This window comes from Lissotriton vulgaris, chromosome 9 (assembly GCF_964263255.1).
Source record: "Lissotriton vulgaris chromosome 9, aLisVul1.2, whole genome shotgun sequence".
Taxonomy (NCBI): domain Eukaryota; kingdom Metazoa; phylum Chordata; class Amphibia; order Caudata; family Salamandridae; genus Lissotriton; species Lissotriton vulgaris.
In genome coordinates, this window is record NC_141697.1 from 843,855,556 (window position 1) to 843,873,504 (window position 17,949).

General features: G+C 47.7%; 1 protein-coding gene across 1 annotated transcript in view; it reads right to left on the minus strand.

The window, feature by feature from the left end:
• LOC147692349 (solute carrier family 22 member 6-A-like) overlaps positions 1 to 17,949 on the minus strand; it is a 1,393,226-nt gene that overhangs the window by 692,001 nt on the left and 683,276 nt on the right. Inside the window, exon 6 of the mRNA XM_086938578.1 lies at positions 1,277 to 1,395. Within this exon, the coding sequence (XP_086794704.1) occupies positions 1,277 to 1,395 (119 nt within the window). The remainder of the gene's footprint in view (positions 1 to 1,276; positions 1,396 to 17,949) is intronic.

Genomic DNA, 17,949 nt, shown 5'->3' on the forward strand with positions numbered 1-17,949 from the left:
AGCCTTGTGCTCCCAGGCACTGTCTGGTTTCTTTCAAACCTCCCTGCTACAATCCACTATCTCCTGTCTGGGGTGGTGTGACACCTCCCCGCGACAGGAAAGCCTTTGTCTAGGCCTCCTCGGCTGAGTTTCGGTCAGCAGCAGGAGGTCAGACTCGTGTCTGTGACAGAAGCGTCCATTTTGTGATGCTGAGGCTCTTTTAAAATCAACCGCGTTTCAGTAAAGTAACATGTCTTCTCCCTCTAGAAGGGTGGAATGCTATCCCTGTCGACAGGACTGTCGAGGGGATAGTATTCCAAATCGTATGACACCTTACACGACATGTTTTGATAAAGCCAGACCAAAGTTAACATATAACCGCGATGGATTATAATGCACTTAATAGTATATGGTATGGCATTATCCCAGAACAGCTTAGGGAGTTGTTCCCGACATCTGCAGACAGGCTCAGCTCATGCTCGAGCACCATCTCACGTTAAACCACGCACTCTGCCTCCAGGATTGATAAGGCCTTCCATAGGAGTGACTCATAGGTTTATATGTGTCCAGATATAGGTTTAGATATAGGTATACTATATCTAAGCAAGAGGTGATTACACCAACTTGCCCCAGCTGAGTGATCAGCCAGTTGTATCAATTTAAGAACCAGCCAGGGGTGGCAAAACTAAGCTGCAGCCCCTGGTAGGCCTTGGTGGCACCTATGCCCTGAGCACCTATAGTGCATGGTACAGGGGCTGACAAGGAGTCCAGTTCCAATTGGGTTATGTACCTATAGTACATGTATGTGAATTTAGAGAGAGAACAGCAGCTGGGGGTCTGATTAGCAGGCCCCCAGCCACATTAAGTCGAAAACCAGTGAAGCAAAAAGCAAAAATTGGGGTGACCATAGGATAGCAGACCCTACTCTCCTACATGTGGTTAGATACATTTAGATAGAGCTATTCATTTAGAGAGATCTAGTACCTTTAGTCAGAGCAGGTAGAAAAGAGTAGGAGTGAAAAAGAGAATATGTGGTTACATTTTGGAAAGGGCAGTCATTGATTGAAATAAAGGCCTTATTGTTTTAATTTCCACAACTCTTTGTTTTATTGGCGATGCAGTTTGTTATTGTTCATTTAATAGTTGCTGAAATTCGATGTGCAAGAAAGAAGCGGAAGCTTATCGCCTTGTGTTATTGTAAACATTGTAAACATTCACAAGCATGTCATACTTAGAAAAGAATCTGAAGTTAAAAGTATCTGACCTTGTCCCAAGGTCTAACATACAGATTTCTCACCAGACAAGCGTGAGGCAGCAAGTGATCCTGCGCATGGCTGGAGTGCGGAACAAGTCAAAGGGTGTAGCCTTAGATGATGATGTTCCCAGCATCTCCTTCTGGATTTCTGATTTCAAATTCTATAGGGAAATAAGTCAATGAACATTCATATATTTACAATGGGGCCATACTTGCTCTAGGAAATCTGGTGACCTCTACATGACATTTGACAAGTTCAAAATGAAGAAACATCTCTACTTTGTCTTACAGATTCTGGTGCCTGATTTCACTTTAAACAAGCATTTGTAATACAACGGTCTTGCCTTTGGGACCTTATAAGTATTTACCTATGCTCCATATTATCCATGGGACCACCTGCACTCACTTTTTAGTTAAAGCCCATTGTTATGAAACACCCCGTCTTGTGAAGCACTAACTCCGGCCGTCAGGCCAACCTATCGCCCAATTTTGCTGCTGTTGTCCACCTCACCACTGTATCTCCCACAAAACATTAGGCCAACCATCTCTACTGCTGAAGTCACTTCCCTATCACCCTCACCACTTACTAATCCCACACTGCAGTGATATTTTTTTACATGTCTGGTGCATTTCTGTGTTAATATTAGCAGGACAGTATGATGAACGTGCAGGTACACCTGTCCAGTAATGCAGCTGTCTGTCCTCTTGTTAAATAATGGGTACTCATAAGGGACTTACTCCAACCCAGCATTGCTGCATCACATAATGAAAACTAAAAACAACATGAAAACACATAACAGGCATATTTGTACCTCTCCCCTAGACGCCACACTTGCACTTCACAAATCCAGTAAAACATCCAAACATGCATACTCCATTTTCCCGGACACCATTTTTCACCTCACATATGAGCAGAAAGATAATAGAATGGTATCCAACGCTCATTTATCCAGCTCATTTAAGCTCTTTCTAAGAAATTATATGGAGAGGCTGTATTTATGTCAGACCTCTTTATTTTGGGTTTGAACTCCAAGTGTACACAGGGGGGCATTGGCCAATCTTGTAGGGGTTACTGCCCTATCAGCATGGGTTATCTGTCGGATTCCTCTGAGCAAAACAGTGTTTCCATTTCAGATATAAGTTCCAAAGAGTGACTGAGTGTACCAATACCCACAACCAGTGATGTCTCAATTTGAGCCCTAAAACCCAGCTTAAAATGTAAACTTCTCTTGTACTACCACGCATAAATGTACACAGATATTCAAATTGTCACTCGTATTGCAATAAAGCCTTTTCAAATAAGTCATTAAACCGAACGTGGACACAACAAACACTCTTTAGAGAGGAAGCCTGTTAATATCTGTAACATGTACTAAGACTGTTTTCATAGATTACTCCGACATACACCTTGTAATATACCAGTGGCTGCACATTTGACAGCAAAGAATATGTTGATGCTGTGATTAGACATCATCATATGCAACCTTACTTCTTCACACTAGGCATAGCTCACGAAAACACCCATGAGGTAAAAATATCAACAAGATGGCAGTGGACTGTGTTTTGAAGTTTTGAGCTTTAGGTCATGCTAATGTATAGAGAAAAACCAAAGGAGATGATGGACGGAGCGTTGGCAATACAAGCACAAGATACCGAGGACCGGTTTCTGGCATTTCAGCCGTCTTCAGCCCGGTGTTGTGTATGCATGCACGTGTTAATTCTCGTGTGTTAATTCTCGCGCATGTATTTCTTTTCAAGTGTATCTTGTGCATTTATTATTCTTTGAATGTATGTGTCTCGCTACACGGCACGATGTGTCATCGTGCCGTTCCATGGTGTTCAGTTACTGTTAGGTCAGTTACTGCTGACTATCCGGAGCCTTCAGATGTGTTGCTGGGGGTGCTTCTTTATCTTCGAATAAACTTACTTTATCCATCAACAATTTCTGTGATAATTGATTCTACAATTTGGCGACGAGGGACGGAGCATTTATGGACCATTTAGAAGCATTTCCTGGCTTAATTTACATTTAAAACTCATTTCCTATGAGCATCGATAAACTTCTTTGAATACTGATGGGATCTTTGAAATCTACAAGTTGAACGGAGATCAACAAAGTGAGGTTTGGAATCCATTTACTCACCTTTTTCTTCATACTTCGACACGTCTCTTCTTCAGCTCTCCGCTTTGCGCTGTGTGCGCGAATATCGTCTTCGTGATTTCTGTGATGACGTGTGGATGATTTTGGGCGGAAGCGATTGGTTCATTTCTTTTGAGACGTTACTCTCACGATTTTAATGAAAAGAAAAGAGGTGACTTAATTTTCTCCGGTTTGTTAACTGACTACGAGGTGAAAACGAAAAGTACAGTTTACTAACTGCGAGGGGGAAACGAAAAGTAGAGAGGTGACTTCATTTTTTTTTTTATTCCATTACAAAATACGAGGTGAAAAGGAAAAGTGATCTACTCCTTCAAGAGTCGTGTGACTGTTTATTCTCTTTCTACAGCGTGAGAAGAAAAGTGATCTACTCTTCCAAGAGTCGTGTGACTGTTTATTTTTTTTCTACAAGCACTTTTTTTTGTGTTATTGTTTTCCTCACAAGTACTTTATCCCCTCATTGAAATTACTCATTAAGTGCTGATGAACATATTTTACGCATTTTTATTTATTTATTTATTTATTTGAGTGCTTTATATATAGATCATTAATACTAAGTGTAATTTAACTTTCACATCTTTTTCATTATGTGTGCGCAAGGTTACACTCTTTCTCCACCACAGAGTTATTGGTCAGCAGGTAGTTCTCCTTGTATGCCTTGGATTGAATGGAAGGCTTATTTTTTAAACTATATTGAAACTTTAGATGTAAATGGGAAGATGAAAGCTCCAGAAAAGAAAGGTATTTTCTTACATTGCTTAGGACCTGAAGGATTAAAAGCTTTTAATCAATTACCTGTATCACAAGCTAGTGGTGATATGAATGTTTTTGATAAGGCTGTATATGATTTTGACAAATATTGTTCCCCTAAGGTATGTATAGGAATCTCCAGATATACATTTTTTCAGAGGAAACAGTTAAGTGAAGAATCTGTTGACAATTTTGTGTCTTCTCTAAAAACTTTAGCATTAGATTGTAAATTTGGAAATTTACAAGAAGATCTTATTAGAGATCAAGTTGTTATGCACTCGAGTAATGAAACTATACAAGAAAGATTATGGATCAATGGTGATGAAAATCTAGATTTTGTGGTATCCATTGTAAGAAAAGCAGAACTTTCCTGTAGGAGTGCACAACATGTCAAAGGCAAAGAAGTTTCTGTTAGTAAGGATATTGTTTCAAAGATTAATCCAAAATATGATAATAAGAATAAGGATTTTTCAAAAAAGAAACAGACATTCCCCTCCAAAGGGAATTCTGAGGATTTCAAAGGTAACTTAAAGTGTTTCAGATGCAACAGCAAATCACATTTGGCTAATAACAAAATGTGTCCTGGTTTAAAACAGAAATGTTCAAATTGTGGTTTAATGGGACATTTTACTTCTGTTTGCAGAAGGGTAAAGTTAACCAAAAGGTGAAATGTATTGAGCAAAGTGACAATAGTGATGATGAAACTTTCGCAAATGACTCTAACAACTGTTTCTTTGTGTTAAATGTTAAAGAATTTGTGATTTTGAATGTAAATGATACTGGGGTTAAGAAGAAGCCATTATGTGATATGGTTATTGGAGGCGTAAAAATCAACATGTATGCTGATTCTGGATCACCTTATTCTATTGTGTGTGAATCTGTCTGGAAAAAACTATTTGTACACAGATTAGGTAGCCATTTAGAGAAAAGTGATATCAATCCTGAAGGGTACTCTGGTGGAAGGATAGACATTTTAGGGTTCAGAACTTTAGTTTTCAGATTCAAAAACAGGAAGTGTATTGCAAAGTTGTATGTTTCAAAAAAAGGTCCTTCAGTGCTTAGCTGGTTCGACCAGGGCAAACTAGATATCATATTGAATCCTAATAGTCCCAATCCTGTAATGTTAGTTGATGAACAAAATGGAATTTCGACACTGATGTTAAATAAGTTTCCTAATGTTTTTTCAAAGGGCATTGGGAGATTAACCAATTTTAAACATGAAATTCGCTTAAAAGAAAATGCTTGTCCTAAAGTACACAAAGCTAGAAATATTCCTTTTGCTGTTAGAGAGGAAGTAAAGAACGAATTAGATGCTTTAGTGGAAGGTGGCATAATAGAAAGAATTGAATCGTCTGAATGGGTTTCGCCCATAGTGGTTGCCAGACGAGCCAATGGCAAGGTCAGACTCTGTATTGGCCTTCGCCATCTCAACAATAATATTGTTGTAGATCAATTTCCCCTTCCCCGCATTTCTGAAATGTTATCAGTTGTTGGTGGTTCAAAATTTCTTTCAACCATTGACTTATCTGCTGCGTACCACCAGATAGAGCTTAATGAGAAAAGTAAAGACCTTACTGCATTTATCACACCATTTGGGTGTTTCAGATTTAACAGGATGCCTTTTGGTTTGGCGTCTGCAGCAGCAATTTTTCAGAGAGTTATGCAGGACATTCTTAAGGATTGCAAAAATGCCATCTGTTTTCAAGATGACATTTTGGTATTTAATGATGACAAGGATAAACACATTGCTGCTCTGGAAGAGGTGTTAGGTGCACTCAATGTACATGGCCTTACCATTAAGTATGAGAAATGCAAATTTGGTGTTCATTCTGTAAATTATTTAGGCCATGAACTTTGTGAAGAAGGTATCAAACCAAAATCTTCTCTTTTAGAAGCCATTGAGTCTGCGCCTCACCCTCAGTCTAAGGATGATGTAAGATCTTTTTTAGGACTAGTTGAGTTCTATGCCAGATATGTACCGGATTTTTGATGTAGAACATTTAATATCAGACAGTTGATTAAGAATAGAGTTGCTTTTGAATGGACAGATGAATGTGAGAAGGAATTTTGTGATGTTAAGAGTGCTATCTGTTCTGCGAATGCACTTTCTTGTTTTGATCCTTCTTTACAAAATGTTATTACCACTGATGTTAGCTCAAAGGGGCTGGGGGCTGTGTTTACTCAAAGAACTAAGGAAGGAAAGGAAGTCATTATTGCACATGCTTCCAGAGCTCTTACTCCTGCTGAGGAAAAGTATTCCACAATAGAAAGGGAGACTTTAGCGTGCATTTGGGCTTTGGAACATTTCAGAGTGTTTGTTTGGGGTAAGGAGTGTATACTGAGGAGTGATCATAAACCATTAGTACGTCTTCTCACCACTGAAGGGATGTTGAGAGCCTCAGCCTGCATTGCACGCATGTCCATGCGCTTACAGGACTTTATTTATGATATACAATACGTACCTGGTAGGGAAAATGTGTCTGCTGATTTTTTGTCTAGGATGCCTTTACCCATTCAGGAAGATTTGCACAATGAATGGGATGATTTTCAGATTGCCATGATTCATGATGAGGGTCCCATTTCTATTGATCAGACTCTATGGAGGGAGAAATTTGAGGATGATGAGATTTTAAAGAATGTGGCAAGTTACATCATTGGTGTTTGGCCTGATAAGAAGTATCTTAGTTCAGAGTTGAAGAGTTTCTGGGAAGTGAGATCAGAACTTTCATATTGTGACAATGTCATTAAAAGAGGTGAACGTATTGTTCCACCGGTGGGTGTGAGAAAGGTCATAGTTTTACAGGGTCATGAAGGTCATAGTGGCATGGTCAGAACTAAACAACAAGTTAAACATTTATTTTGGTGGCCAGGCATGGATGTGTTTATTGAATGATTAGTTAGGAACTGTGTTGTTTGCGCGAATTCTGATAAGTCGTTGGTTACTCTTAAACCCAATATGGGTGTGCATACTATTCCTGACAATCCATGGGAAACCATTGCTATGGACATTATGGGTCCCATTGGTTGTGATTCTAAGTACATCATTGCGGCTATTGACATTTTCTCTAAATGGCCCATTATCAAAATTGTTCATAAAATAGATACTGATTCAGTTTTGTGTTTTTTAGATAAGGTTTTCATTGAAGAAGGGCTACCTGTAAGGATCTTAACTGATAATGGAGTCCAATTTAATTCAAAGAAAGCAAATGATTACTTTTCAAGGCTTGGCATAGCCCATTCCACTACTTCTCTATATAACCCAAGTGGGAATGGAGTGATAGAGAGGTTCAATAGAGTCCTGAAGGGTGCTATACAGTCTGTTGGTAGTGAAGGCAAGAAATGGGAAGTTGAAATTTTTAAGAAAGTCTGGATGTACAGAACAACCATGAATTCCATGACTGGATATTCTCCTTTTGAAATCATGAGGGGAAGAATTCCCAGAACCAAGGTGAATCCGTCGTGGTTAGTGAAGTCAACTTCTTCTACTGTGGATATGGGAAAGGTTAAAGAGAATCTTACTCGTACCCATTGTACCAATAAGAAGTACTTTGATGAGAAATTTGGCTCCAAAATGGATCCAAAAGTAGAAATTGGTATGATGGTTAAAGTCAAAAAACCTTGGAAAGTCAAGAAAGGTGAAAGTTTGTTCATGGGTCCTTTTGAAGTTATTGAGATCTTAAAAAACTCAGTGAGATTGTCAGACAATAAAGTTTGGAATCTCAGTAGGATTGCTATTCTCAAAGCTGATAAGGATGTTTACTGTAAGGAATCTACTTTGAAACATTCAGATTTTTCATATTTGGATGAGGATTTGAGTGGAAATGTAGTTTGCAGTGACATGGCTGAAACACCCTGTTGTTCCGGGGGTAGTAATATCAATCAGAATATGGGTGTCCAATCTCTTCCTCAATCTCAATCTATCCACAGCAATAATGTTTCTTTACAGAAAAGAACTACAAGAAAACCAAAATGGTTGTCAGATTTTGTTGCTTACATGACAGGAACATTTTAAGTTCAGTTTGCCTTTGTTTTTTTTTTGTTTTCTCTTTTGTTTGTTTCATTTTATAAGGGAGGAATGTGTGTTGTGTATGCATGCACGTGTTAATTCTCGTGTGTTAATTCTCGCGCATGTATTTCTTTTCAAGTGTATCTCGTGCATTTATTATTCTTTGAATGTATGTGTCTCGCTACACGGCACTATATGTCATCGTGCCGTTCCATGGCGTTCAGTTACTGTTAGGTCAGTTACTGCTGACTGTCCAGAGCCTTCAGATGTGTTGCTGGGGGTGCTTCTTAATCTTCGAATAAACTTACTTTATCCATGAACAATTTCTGTGATAATTGATTCTACACCCGGCTTGCTTGAATTCAGTGGCAAAGTGAGCAAGGGTCCTCGGTATCTTGTTTCCGGTCAAGGGAAGGCATGGCTTGGTAGTTCGGGCTGGACTGTTCTCATGAGGCACAGGGTCAGACTGATTTGCATATGGCCGTGTCTGAACTGGGGTGGCAGAGTGGACTAAAGAACGGTGATGGATTAAACCCAGATCAGTTGACTGGGGGTGAGTGTTTGTATTGCCAAACGCTCCGTCCATTATTTCCTTTGGTTTTTCTTTGTTCGCCATAAGTTGGCAGGGTATGCTCAGACGCGAGTCCCTTCCTCACTTTGCCACTGGATTCAAGCAAGCCGGGCTGAAGATGGCTGAAATGCCACAAAACGGTCCTCAGTAGCTTGTTTCTGGTCCAGGGAAGGCATGGCTTTGCAGTTCGGGCTGGACTGTTCCCATGAGGCACAGGGTCAGACTGATTTGCATATGGCCATGTCTGAACTGGGGTGGCAGAGTGGGCTAAAGAACGGTGATGGATTAAACCCAGATCAGTTGACTGGGGGTGCGTGCTTGTATTGTCAACGCTTCGTCCATCATTTCCTTTGGGTTTTCCAAGCTAATGTATAGTCACTACATTATAATTTCACGTTCTGCATATTTTAACATTTAACCTGTATTAGCATTAGTCGCACAGCGAGGGTCGGTGTTTCTTAGATACAGTGCTCCCAAAAAAATACATTGCACCTTGCAGTGTGCACCTCGAGTCAATAATTTTGATGCTTAAGGTAAGGCTCATTATTTTTTTAGGTAAAAAAAAGCAAAAAATATATAAAAACTTACAGGGTTTACCATAGGAAAGAAAAACAAAACTCAAACGTGTTAAACAGGCAGAGAACATTCCAGCAGTGGTATCACAATTTTTTATTACTCGGAATAGTGTGGAGAAGTAGTTATCAGCACCTAAAGAGTACCACATTCTTTTAACCCTAGTATAATTAACTAAGCACATTGTTATGATTTTAAGTAACTAAAACAATAAATAATTATTGAATTTGAATAGCACATATGAATAAGTTAAAGTGAGCTGAGAGGAGGTTTGAAAAGCCCAACTGTATGACTTGACTCACATCTTGACGCTTTCGGTCCGAGCAGAATGGCAATGCCTGCTACCGTGAAGCAGTCTGTGTGTGCTTTATTCGCGCCTAGAAGCAGAGAAGTAAAGGCTGTTCGCAAGATTGGCTTAAACGAACATACCTCCCTGGGCATCAGTAATGAGTTCAAATGTGGGAGCAACGGGAATTAAGTAGAACATAAAGTTGGGCTTGTCCACCACACAGTGACTAATATAACTCCGTAAGACTTTTAGGCTGACCAGGATAACGCACACAATATTCACTGAAATACAGTGTATGTCAAATCTAGGTAAAATACATATTGCGGATTCCCGGAAAACCTGATTGGGGTTAGTAGTTGGTGGGCCAAGTAAGCCAGCCCTACTTCGAGCGGTCTTCTCTGCGCCTCGTCGTCTGTCCAAACACCATTCTACTACTTTCAGGTTCTGGTATGAACCATCGACACCTGTTGATCTGAAGTTTCGATGAGGGCTGGTCCTAAAGTTGTAATCAATGCCATGTGGTCACACATTTATTCACACATTTTCTCCAAACCATAACGCAATGTTCCCGTGCGGACTGGCTACTAGCACGACGCTACACAATACAATAGACATGTTGGGCAATTGAACAAGAGATAATTCTGTCATTGGTTTTGTAATCCACAACCAGCTATCAGTGGCCGTCGCAGCACTTGTCCCATGAAATGTTGTGGGGCAGTCCAGGAAACCGAGCGCACACAGCCAATACTGCATTTAGAGACAAAGAGCACCCCAATATCCTCTGGAGGGTCTGCTGCGCAATCAGTGGGGCACGGACGTGAACCTGGTCTCTGACTGCTACGAAGAACACTCGCCCAGTCGGAAACCACGGCCGGTACAGGGGGCGGTCCTCAAAAGTGCTGGCAACTAATGGCTGGTATGACAATGCACTGCTTACACTGTTTCAAAGAACATAGTTCCTAACTCTAGAACACTATACTATCTATGCAGAATAATTTAAAGCAACAGCGTGCTACTGTTATCACTGACAATAAAAAAGCGTGGCCATAGCACTAACGAAAGAGAGGGATTTACTGGGGGTGAAGAAAGAGTGAGCAGTGTATGGCGAGAAGGCACGAACTGCGGGAGGGTGGGAAAAAATAAACAAGCATTTACAATGCAACGGTCTCGCCTTTGTAAAAGTTAGAGCTATTGGCATTGTAAATGACAAATTTTGTATTTATGTGTTGGTTTTGAAAACATAAATAAATGGCATTGTCATTTACAATGTCAATAGCTTAATCTCTCAGAAAGGCGAGACCTATTGCATTTGCACACACACACAAAGCCCCACACACACACACACACACACACAGACAGAGCCACACAGACAGAGCCACACACACACACAGAGCCACCCACACAGAGTCATTCACATAGAGCCACCCACGCACACAGAACCACCTACACAGAGCCAGCCTCACGCACACAGAGCCACCTACACAGAGCCACCCTCACACTGACAGAGCCACCCACACGTAGAGCCACTACAAAAAAAGCTATCCACACAGAGAAGGGCACAGGCACTTCCATGAAGTGTCAACTTATGCCGGTGGGGTGAGGGAGTGTGTGGGGGGTTGCACCCCGGCCCCTGGCTCCAGGCTGGAGGGATGGCTCTTCCATGAAGTGTCAACTTATGCCGATGGGACAAGGGAGTCTGAGAGGGGGGAGCTGTGAGGGGGGGTTCACCCATGGCTCCAGGCTGGAGGGGTGGTAGGTTCCGGAGGGAGAGTCCACAAGGACTTCCATGAAGTGTTAACTGTTAGACGGGAAATCTGAGGGTCGGCTGAGCAAGGGGGAGAGGCCTCCTGGCGAGGGCCCTCTCCTCAGATCGTACGGACAAGCAACCACCCCCCCACAGATGGACGCCACACAAAGATAGGTTCTTAACACTTTTATCGGTATTCTTTGGCAGGTTATTGCAACGATACAGAAGGAACAGGATGCTGGGATCCCTCTAAACTTAGTCTCTGTGGGAAGGGGGTAGCGGGACAGTCTTGGTACCGGTCTGGTACAGGGATGCCTGACGCACAGCTCTCAATCCTCGAGCTGGAGGGTTCTCTGGTATGGGCCGTGGCAGCGCCAGCAGGACTCCAAGGATGGTTCACAAAGATGAGCCGCGGCAGCGCCAGCAGGACTCCAAGGATGGTTCACGAAGATGAGCCGCGGCAGCGCCAGCAGGACTCCAAGGATGGTTCATGAAGATGATCCGCGGCAGCGCCAGCAGGACTCCAAGGATGGTTCACGAAGATGAGCCGCGGCAGCGCCAGCAGGACTCCAAGGATGGTTCACGAAGATGAGCCGCGGCAGCGCCAGCAGGACTCCAAGGATGGTTCACGAAGATGAGCCGCGGCAGCGCCAGCAGGACTCCAAGAATGGTTGCAAGAAGATGAGTTCGTCTCGGTGTCTCTCGACTCCAGGATACAACTGCCTTCCTGCTCTGGAGCTGCCCCAGTTATAGGTCTGGTGTCCTTTGATGTCCGGACCCTCGCACTTGGAGGTCGGAGGGTCCGGGATGTGCGAGTCCAGACACCCAGCCGGGGGGTGGAGCCAGTGCCCAGGGAGGCTGGGGGCGATCGAAACCAGGCGGATGGGGGACCATCAAAACTCTTTCCCCCATTGACTCGTCAAGTGGTCTCTTTACCCCCTGGTCGGATCGTGGTGCCTCGATGTCGGGGCTTTGCTGGGCCTGAGGCTGGGGTCGGGCCGAGGCCACGAGGCCTGGTTGTGGAGGGTCCAAGATGGCGGCTGGGCTGGAGACGAGGGTCCGGGAAAGGGGTCCGGACTAGCCGAGAGGGTTGAGGAGATGAGGTCGAGTTCCGTCGGGGAAGAGCTGGGGGTGGCCCGGAGGGGTGAGACTCGTGGAAGGGGGAAGGTGCTGCTCTTGGCCGGGGAACAGGGGTCGAGGTAGTCCGGGACCCGCCATGCGGGAGGAGTGGGGCCACGCCACGAGGCCATGTCCAACACGCGTCCCCCCCAGCTGAAGGCAGGGAGAGTCACCCATCTTCTTGGGTATTCTCCTCGCCGAGGCGGAAGAAGCGGGACAGGCCGTCTGCGTTGGCGTGGTCGTTGCCGGGGCGATGCTCCACAGTGAAGTCCATCCCTTGCATGGAGATGGACCAACGCAACAACTTCGGATTCTCCCCTCGCATCTGCATCAGCCATTGCAGAGGTCGGTGGTCAGTTTGTACCCGGAAGTGGGTGCCGAAGAGGTAGGGTCAGAGCTTCTTGAGGGCCCACACCACGGCGAAGGCCTGCCGCTCGATGGTGCTCCAGCGCTGTTCTCGGGCCAGCAGACGTCGGCTAATGAAGGCGACTGGCTGGTCAATCCCCTCTGCATTGATTTGGGAGAGAACTGCTCCGAAGCCGTGATCGGAGGCATCGGTCTGTACTATGAATTCCCGGCTGTAGTCGGGGGCTTGGAGCACGGGTGCGGTGCACATTGCTGTCTTGAGGGTCTCAAAGGCGGCCTGACACTCAGGTGTCCAGTGGACCTTCGGTGGGTGTTTCTTTGATGTGAGTTCTGTAAGGGGGCCCACAATGCTGCCGTAGTCTTTCACAAAGCGCCGGTAATATCCTGTGAGCCCCAGGAAGGCTCGGACCTCTGTTTGGGTGACCGGGGGTTCCCAGGCCCGGATGGCGGCGATCTTGGGTTGGAGGGGGGCTACCTGGCCACTTCCCACCTGGTGCCCCAGGTAGGTCACGGACCCTTGGCCGATTTGGCACTTGCTGGCTTTTATTGTTAGTCCTGCCCGTCAGAGGGCGGCCAGGACCTCATGGAGGTGTTGGAGGTGTTCGGCCCAGTGGAGACTGTACACCGCAATATCGTCTAGGTAGGCAGCGCTGAACTCCTCGAGCCCCGCCAGCACCTTATTCACTAGTCTCTGGAACGTGGCGGGGGCGTTTTTCATCCCGAAGGGCATCACCTTGAAGTGGTAGTGGCCATCAGGGGTGGAGAAGGCGGATCGCTCCTGGGCGCCCGGGGTGAGGCCGATCTGCCAGTAGCCCGCAGTTAGGTCGAAGGTGCTCAGGTAGAGGGCGGCCCCCAGGCGGTCGATCAGCTCATCAGCCCGAGGGATGGGGTGAGCGTCTGTTCGGGTGACGGCGTTCAAGCCCGGGTAGTCCACACAAAATCTGAGTTCGGGGGCGACGCCAGGGGCGGCGGCCTTGGGGACCAGCACGACTGGGCTGGCCCATGGGCTGTCGGAGGGCTCGATCACTCCTAGAGCCAGCATCTTGGACACTTCCGACTGGATGCAGGCGCACACCCGATCGGGAACTCGGTAGGCCCGGTGCCGGATAGGTGGGCTATCCCCGGTGTCGACATCGTGGAGGCACCATGGGGTGACCCCGGGGGTGAGAGAGAATAGATCGGCAAATTGCTGTAATAAGTCTTGGCAGCCTTGGCATTGTGCTGGGGTCAGGGTGGGAGAGAGGTTGACTCCTTCCACGGAGCCGTCTTTTTCGAGGGTCTTCAGGAGGTCAGGTAGGGGCTCGGAGTCCTCTTCAGCCCCACTGTCGGTAGCCATCAGGAGACTAAGTTCTGAGCGAACAAAGTGAGGCTTAAGTCGGTCGGCATGGAGGACCCGGAGGGGGTTCCTGGGGGACTCCATGTCCACCAGGTAGGTGACAGGGCCCTTGCGCTCCACCACTTTGAAGGGCCCCGTCCATTTGCTCTGGAGGGCGCATGGTTCGACCGGGGACGTGACCCAGACCTGTTGTCCTGGCTCGAACTCAATGGACGAGGTGTTTTGATCATACCACCGTTTCATGTCTTCTTGGCTGGCTTCGAGGTTGGCCTTGGCAAGTTCCCTGAACCGCCGCGTCTGGTTCCGGAGGGTCAGGAGGTACCGGTACACATCAGGAGGAGCATTCTGGGTGGTCACCTCCCATCCTTCTTTGACCAGACTTAGGGGACCCCGGACGGGGTGCCCATCCAATAGTTCGAAGGGGCTGAATCCCAGGGACTTCTGTGGGACCTCCCGGTAGGCAAATAGGAGGCAGGGCAGCAACACGTCCCATTGGCGTTGTAAGGGCTCTTCCAGGCCCATGATCATACCCTTGAGGGTGCGATTGAAGCGTTCTACTAGTCCGTTCCCTTGCGGGTGGTAGGGGGTCGTGAACTTGTATGTGACCCCGCACTGTTGCCAGAGGGACTTCCTGTATCGGGAGATGAAGTTCGTGCCCCGATCACTGACGACTTCTCGGGGGAAGCCCACCCGTGAGAAGATCCCCATCAGGGCTCGGCCCACCACGGGCGCTGTCATGGTCCGGAGAGGTATGGCCTCGGGATAGCGGGTGGCATGGTCCACCAGGACGAGTATGAACCGGTGACCTTGCGATGTCCGGGGCTCCAGGGGCCCCAGAATGTCAATCCCTACCCGCTCAAAGGGAGTGTTGACGACCGGGAAGGGTTGCTGGGGGACTTTTATTTTTCTGCCGCTCTTCCCGCTGGCCTGGCAGGTGGGGCAGGTTTGGCAGTGGTTGATCACATCGTTCCTCATCTTGGGCCAGTAGAAATGGGTCACCAGGCGGCTGTAAGTTTTGTCCTGCCCCAGGTGCCCGGCGAGAGGTACATCATGAGCCAGGTTCAGGAGGAAGTCTCTGAATCGGAGGGGGACTACCAGCACCCGGCTGGCCCCTAGCTCGGCAATCTTCTGTTCGCTGTAGAGAAGCTCATTGTCCCAATAGACCCAGTGAGCCCCCGAGGCATCCCCTGCGCTCTGGGCTGCGGCTTGCAGTCGGATCCCCGCGAGGGAGGGACACGTTTTTTGTTCTTGGCGGAACTGTTCTTGAGTGGGGCCACCTTCTTGGTGCCACTGGGCCAGCTCCGGGAGGTCACGGAGGGGGTCAGGTTCTTCGTCGTTGGGCCCCGGTGGACCGGGTTCGGGAGTGGTGTCTTCAGTGACTACGGCCGGTGGAGGTTCGGGCCACTCTGGTTCTTCAGTGGAAGGGATGGCGCGTGCAGCCATGGATCGGGTCGTCGCACAGGCCCATTCAGGGAGGCCAAGCATCCCCAGGTGCTCCCTCCGCTCAACGGCAGTCCAGGGGGAGCTCTTGAGGTCGCTCCCCAGGAGGCAGTCCACGGGGGCATCGTCTCGGACGGTCACTTTCAGTATGCCAGACACTCCCCCCCATTCAAAGGGGACACGGGCCATCTGGCACAGGCTTTCGTAGTTATCCTCAGACCGTACTGGGCATAGCACATTGGGCAGGATTTGATCCGGGGTCACTAGATGGCTACGGATGGCCGTTACGCTGGCTCCCGTGTCGCGGAGGGCTTCGGCCCTGTGTCCATTAATGGTGACCCACTGGCTGTACTTCTGCGTATTGGCCGGGATGGGGGCCCGTGGGACCATGTCTCTTTCGCCCAGACATACCAGGGACATGGCTGCGGGTTCCCACTCGGGCTGATACTGTTCATAGTCTTCGACTTCTTCTTCGCCTTGTTCCTCCCCTAGGGAGACGGCGGTGATCTGGCGGTTTAGCGGACCCGTGGGGTTGGATGGTTGGTTTCTCGGACAGTTGGGGTCATTGGCGTAATGACCTGGTCGCTGGCATTTGTGACAGATAACGTTGGAGCGGGATCCCGGCCGTGCTGGGGGGCTTCCTCTCCCGGCCAGGGACCGGGGAGTGCTGGTGAGAGGCACCGTGGCGGTGTCCCGACCCCGGCCCTGGCCTCCTCCTCCTCCTCGCGGACGGTGGGACCCCTGGGAGGCTCGGCCTTGATCTCCAGCCCAGTTCCGGGGGACCCGGGTGCTCTCCCATCGATCCGCTTCAATGGCGAGTTTCCGGGGCTCGGTAAATTTACTGTCGAGGAGATGCTGCCTTAGTTCGACGAAACAGTTATTGGAAAGGTGTTCCCATACGATGAGATCGAACAATTGTTCGTAGGTGGTGACCTGGCTGCCCTTGATCCACCCTTCTAGGGCTCTGCTAAAAAAGTTCACATATTCTACCCAGGTGGTACCGGGGATCCTTTTACAGTCTCGGAATCGCTGCCGGTACAACTCGGGGGTGAGCCCATAGCGAGTGAGGAGGGCGGCTTTCATATGCTTGTAGGTCATCTCAGCGTCGGGGAGCTGTAGCAGGGCATCTCTCGCTTCGTTGACGAATCTCCCCCTTAGCCCGGCCCTCCAGTCTTTTCGCTGAACCCGGTGGGAGGTCATGGCTACCTCGTAGGCCTTAAACCATTGCTGGATGTCGTCGTTCTTGTAGTACTCTCGGACGACATCTTTGGGGATGTGGACCTTGGTGTCCATAGAGGGAGTGGAGCTCTGGTTCTCGGAGACGCCGATGTCCCTGTTTTGTTTCCTAATTTCTAGTTCCTTCAAACTGCGCTCGTGTTCGTACGCGAGCTTATTCTCCTCCAGCTCCCTCTGGCTTTTTTTCTCTTCCCGTTCGCCCTTAATCGTAGGTGTTCAAGGGCTATCTTTTTTCCCGCTAGTTTCAGTTCCCCATCTAAGCGGAGTCTAGCCAGGTCCAACTCATGGAGCCGGCTCCTCTCTCGTTCTCGGGCATCCTCGTGAGAGAGGCCCGTGTTCCTCTCTTCCTCGGGGGTTGCAAGGTTCTCAGTGATTGTAATGTTTTCGTTTTGGGGAGGCGAGGCTCCCGTCTCCACCCAAGTCTGCAGGGCCTGCTTGAGGTCGTCTTTGGTGCTTAGTCCTGTGGTAGCGATACCCAAGTCTATGCAGAATTGCTTCAATTCCTTGTGACTGTACTCTTCCAGCCGTTCCATCTGGAATTTCGCGGTTGTTCCGGTTTCTTTCGTTGTCATGGTCGCTGTGTGTTTTTCGTTTGTAGTGGGGCGAGTTACTCTCCGTGCGATTTGCGTCGGCTCGAATCGCGCCGCTGGCCACCAATGTTAGACGGGAAATCTGAGGGTCGGCCGAGCAAGGGGGAGAGGCCTCCTGGCGAGGGCCCTCTCCTCAGATCGTACGGACGAGCAACCACCCCCCCACAGATGGACGCCACCCAAAGATAGGTTCTTAACACTTTTATCTGTATTCTTTGGCAGGTTATTGCAACGATACAGAAGGAACGGGATGCTGGGATCCCTCTAAACTTAGTCTCTGTGGGAAGGGGGTAGCGGGACAGTCTTGGTACCGGTCTGGTACAGGGATGCCTGATGCACAGCTCTCAATCCTCGAGCTGGAGGGTTCTCTGGTATGGGCCGCGGCAGCACCACCAGGACTCCAAGGATGGTTCACGTAGATGAGCCGCGGCAGCGCCAGCAGGACTCCAAGGATGGTTCACGAAGATGAGCCACGGCAGCGCCAGCAGGACTCCAAGGATGGCTCACGAAGATGAGCCGCGGCAGCGCCAGTAG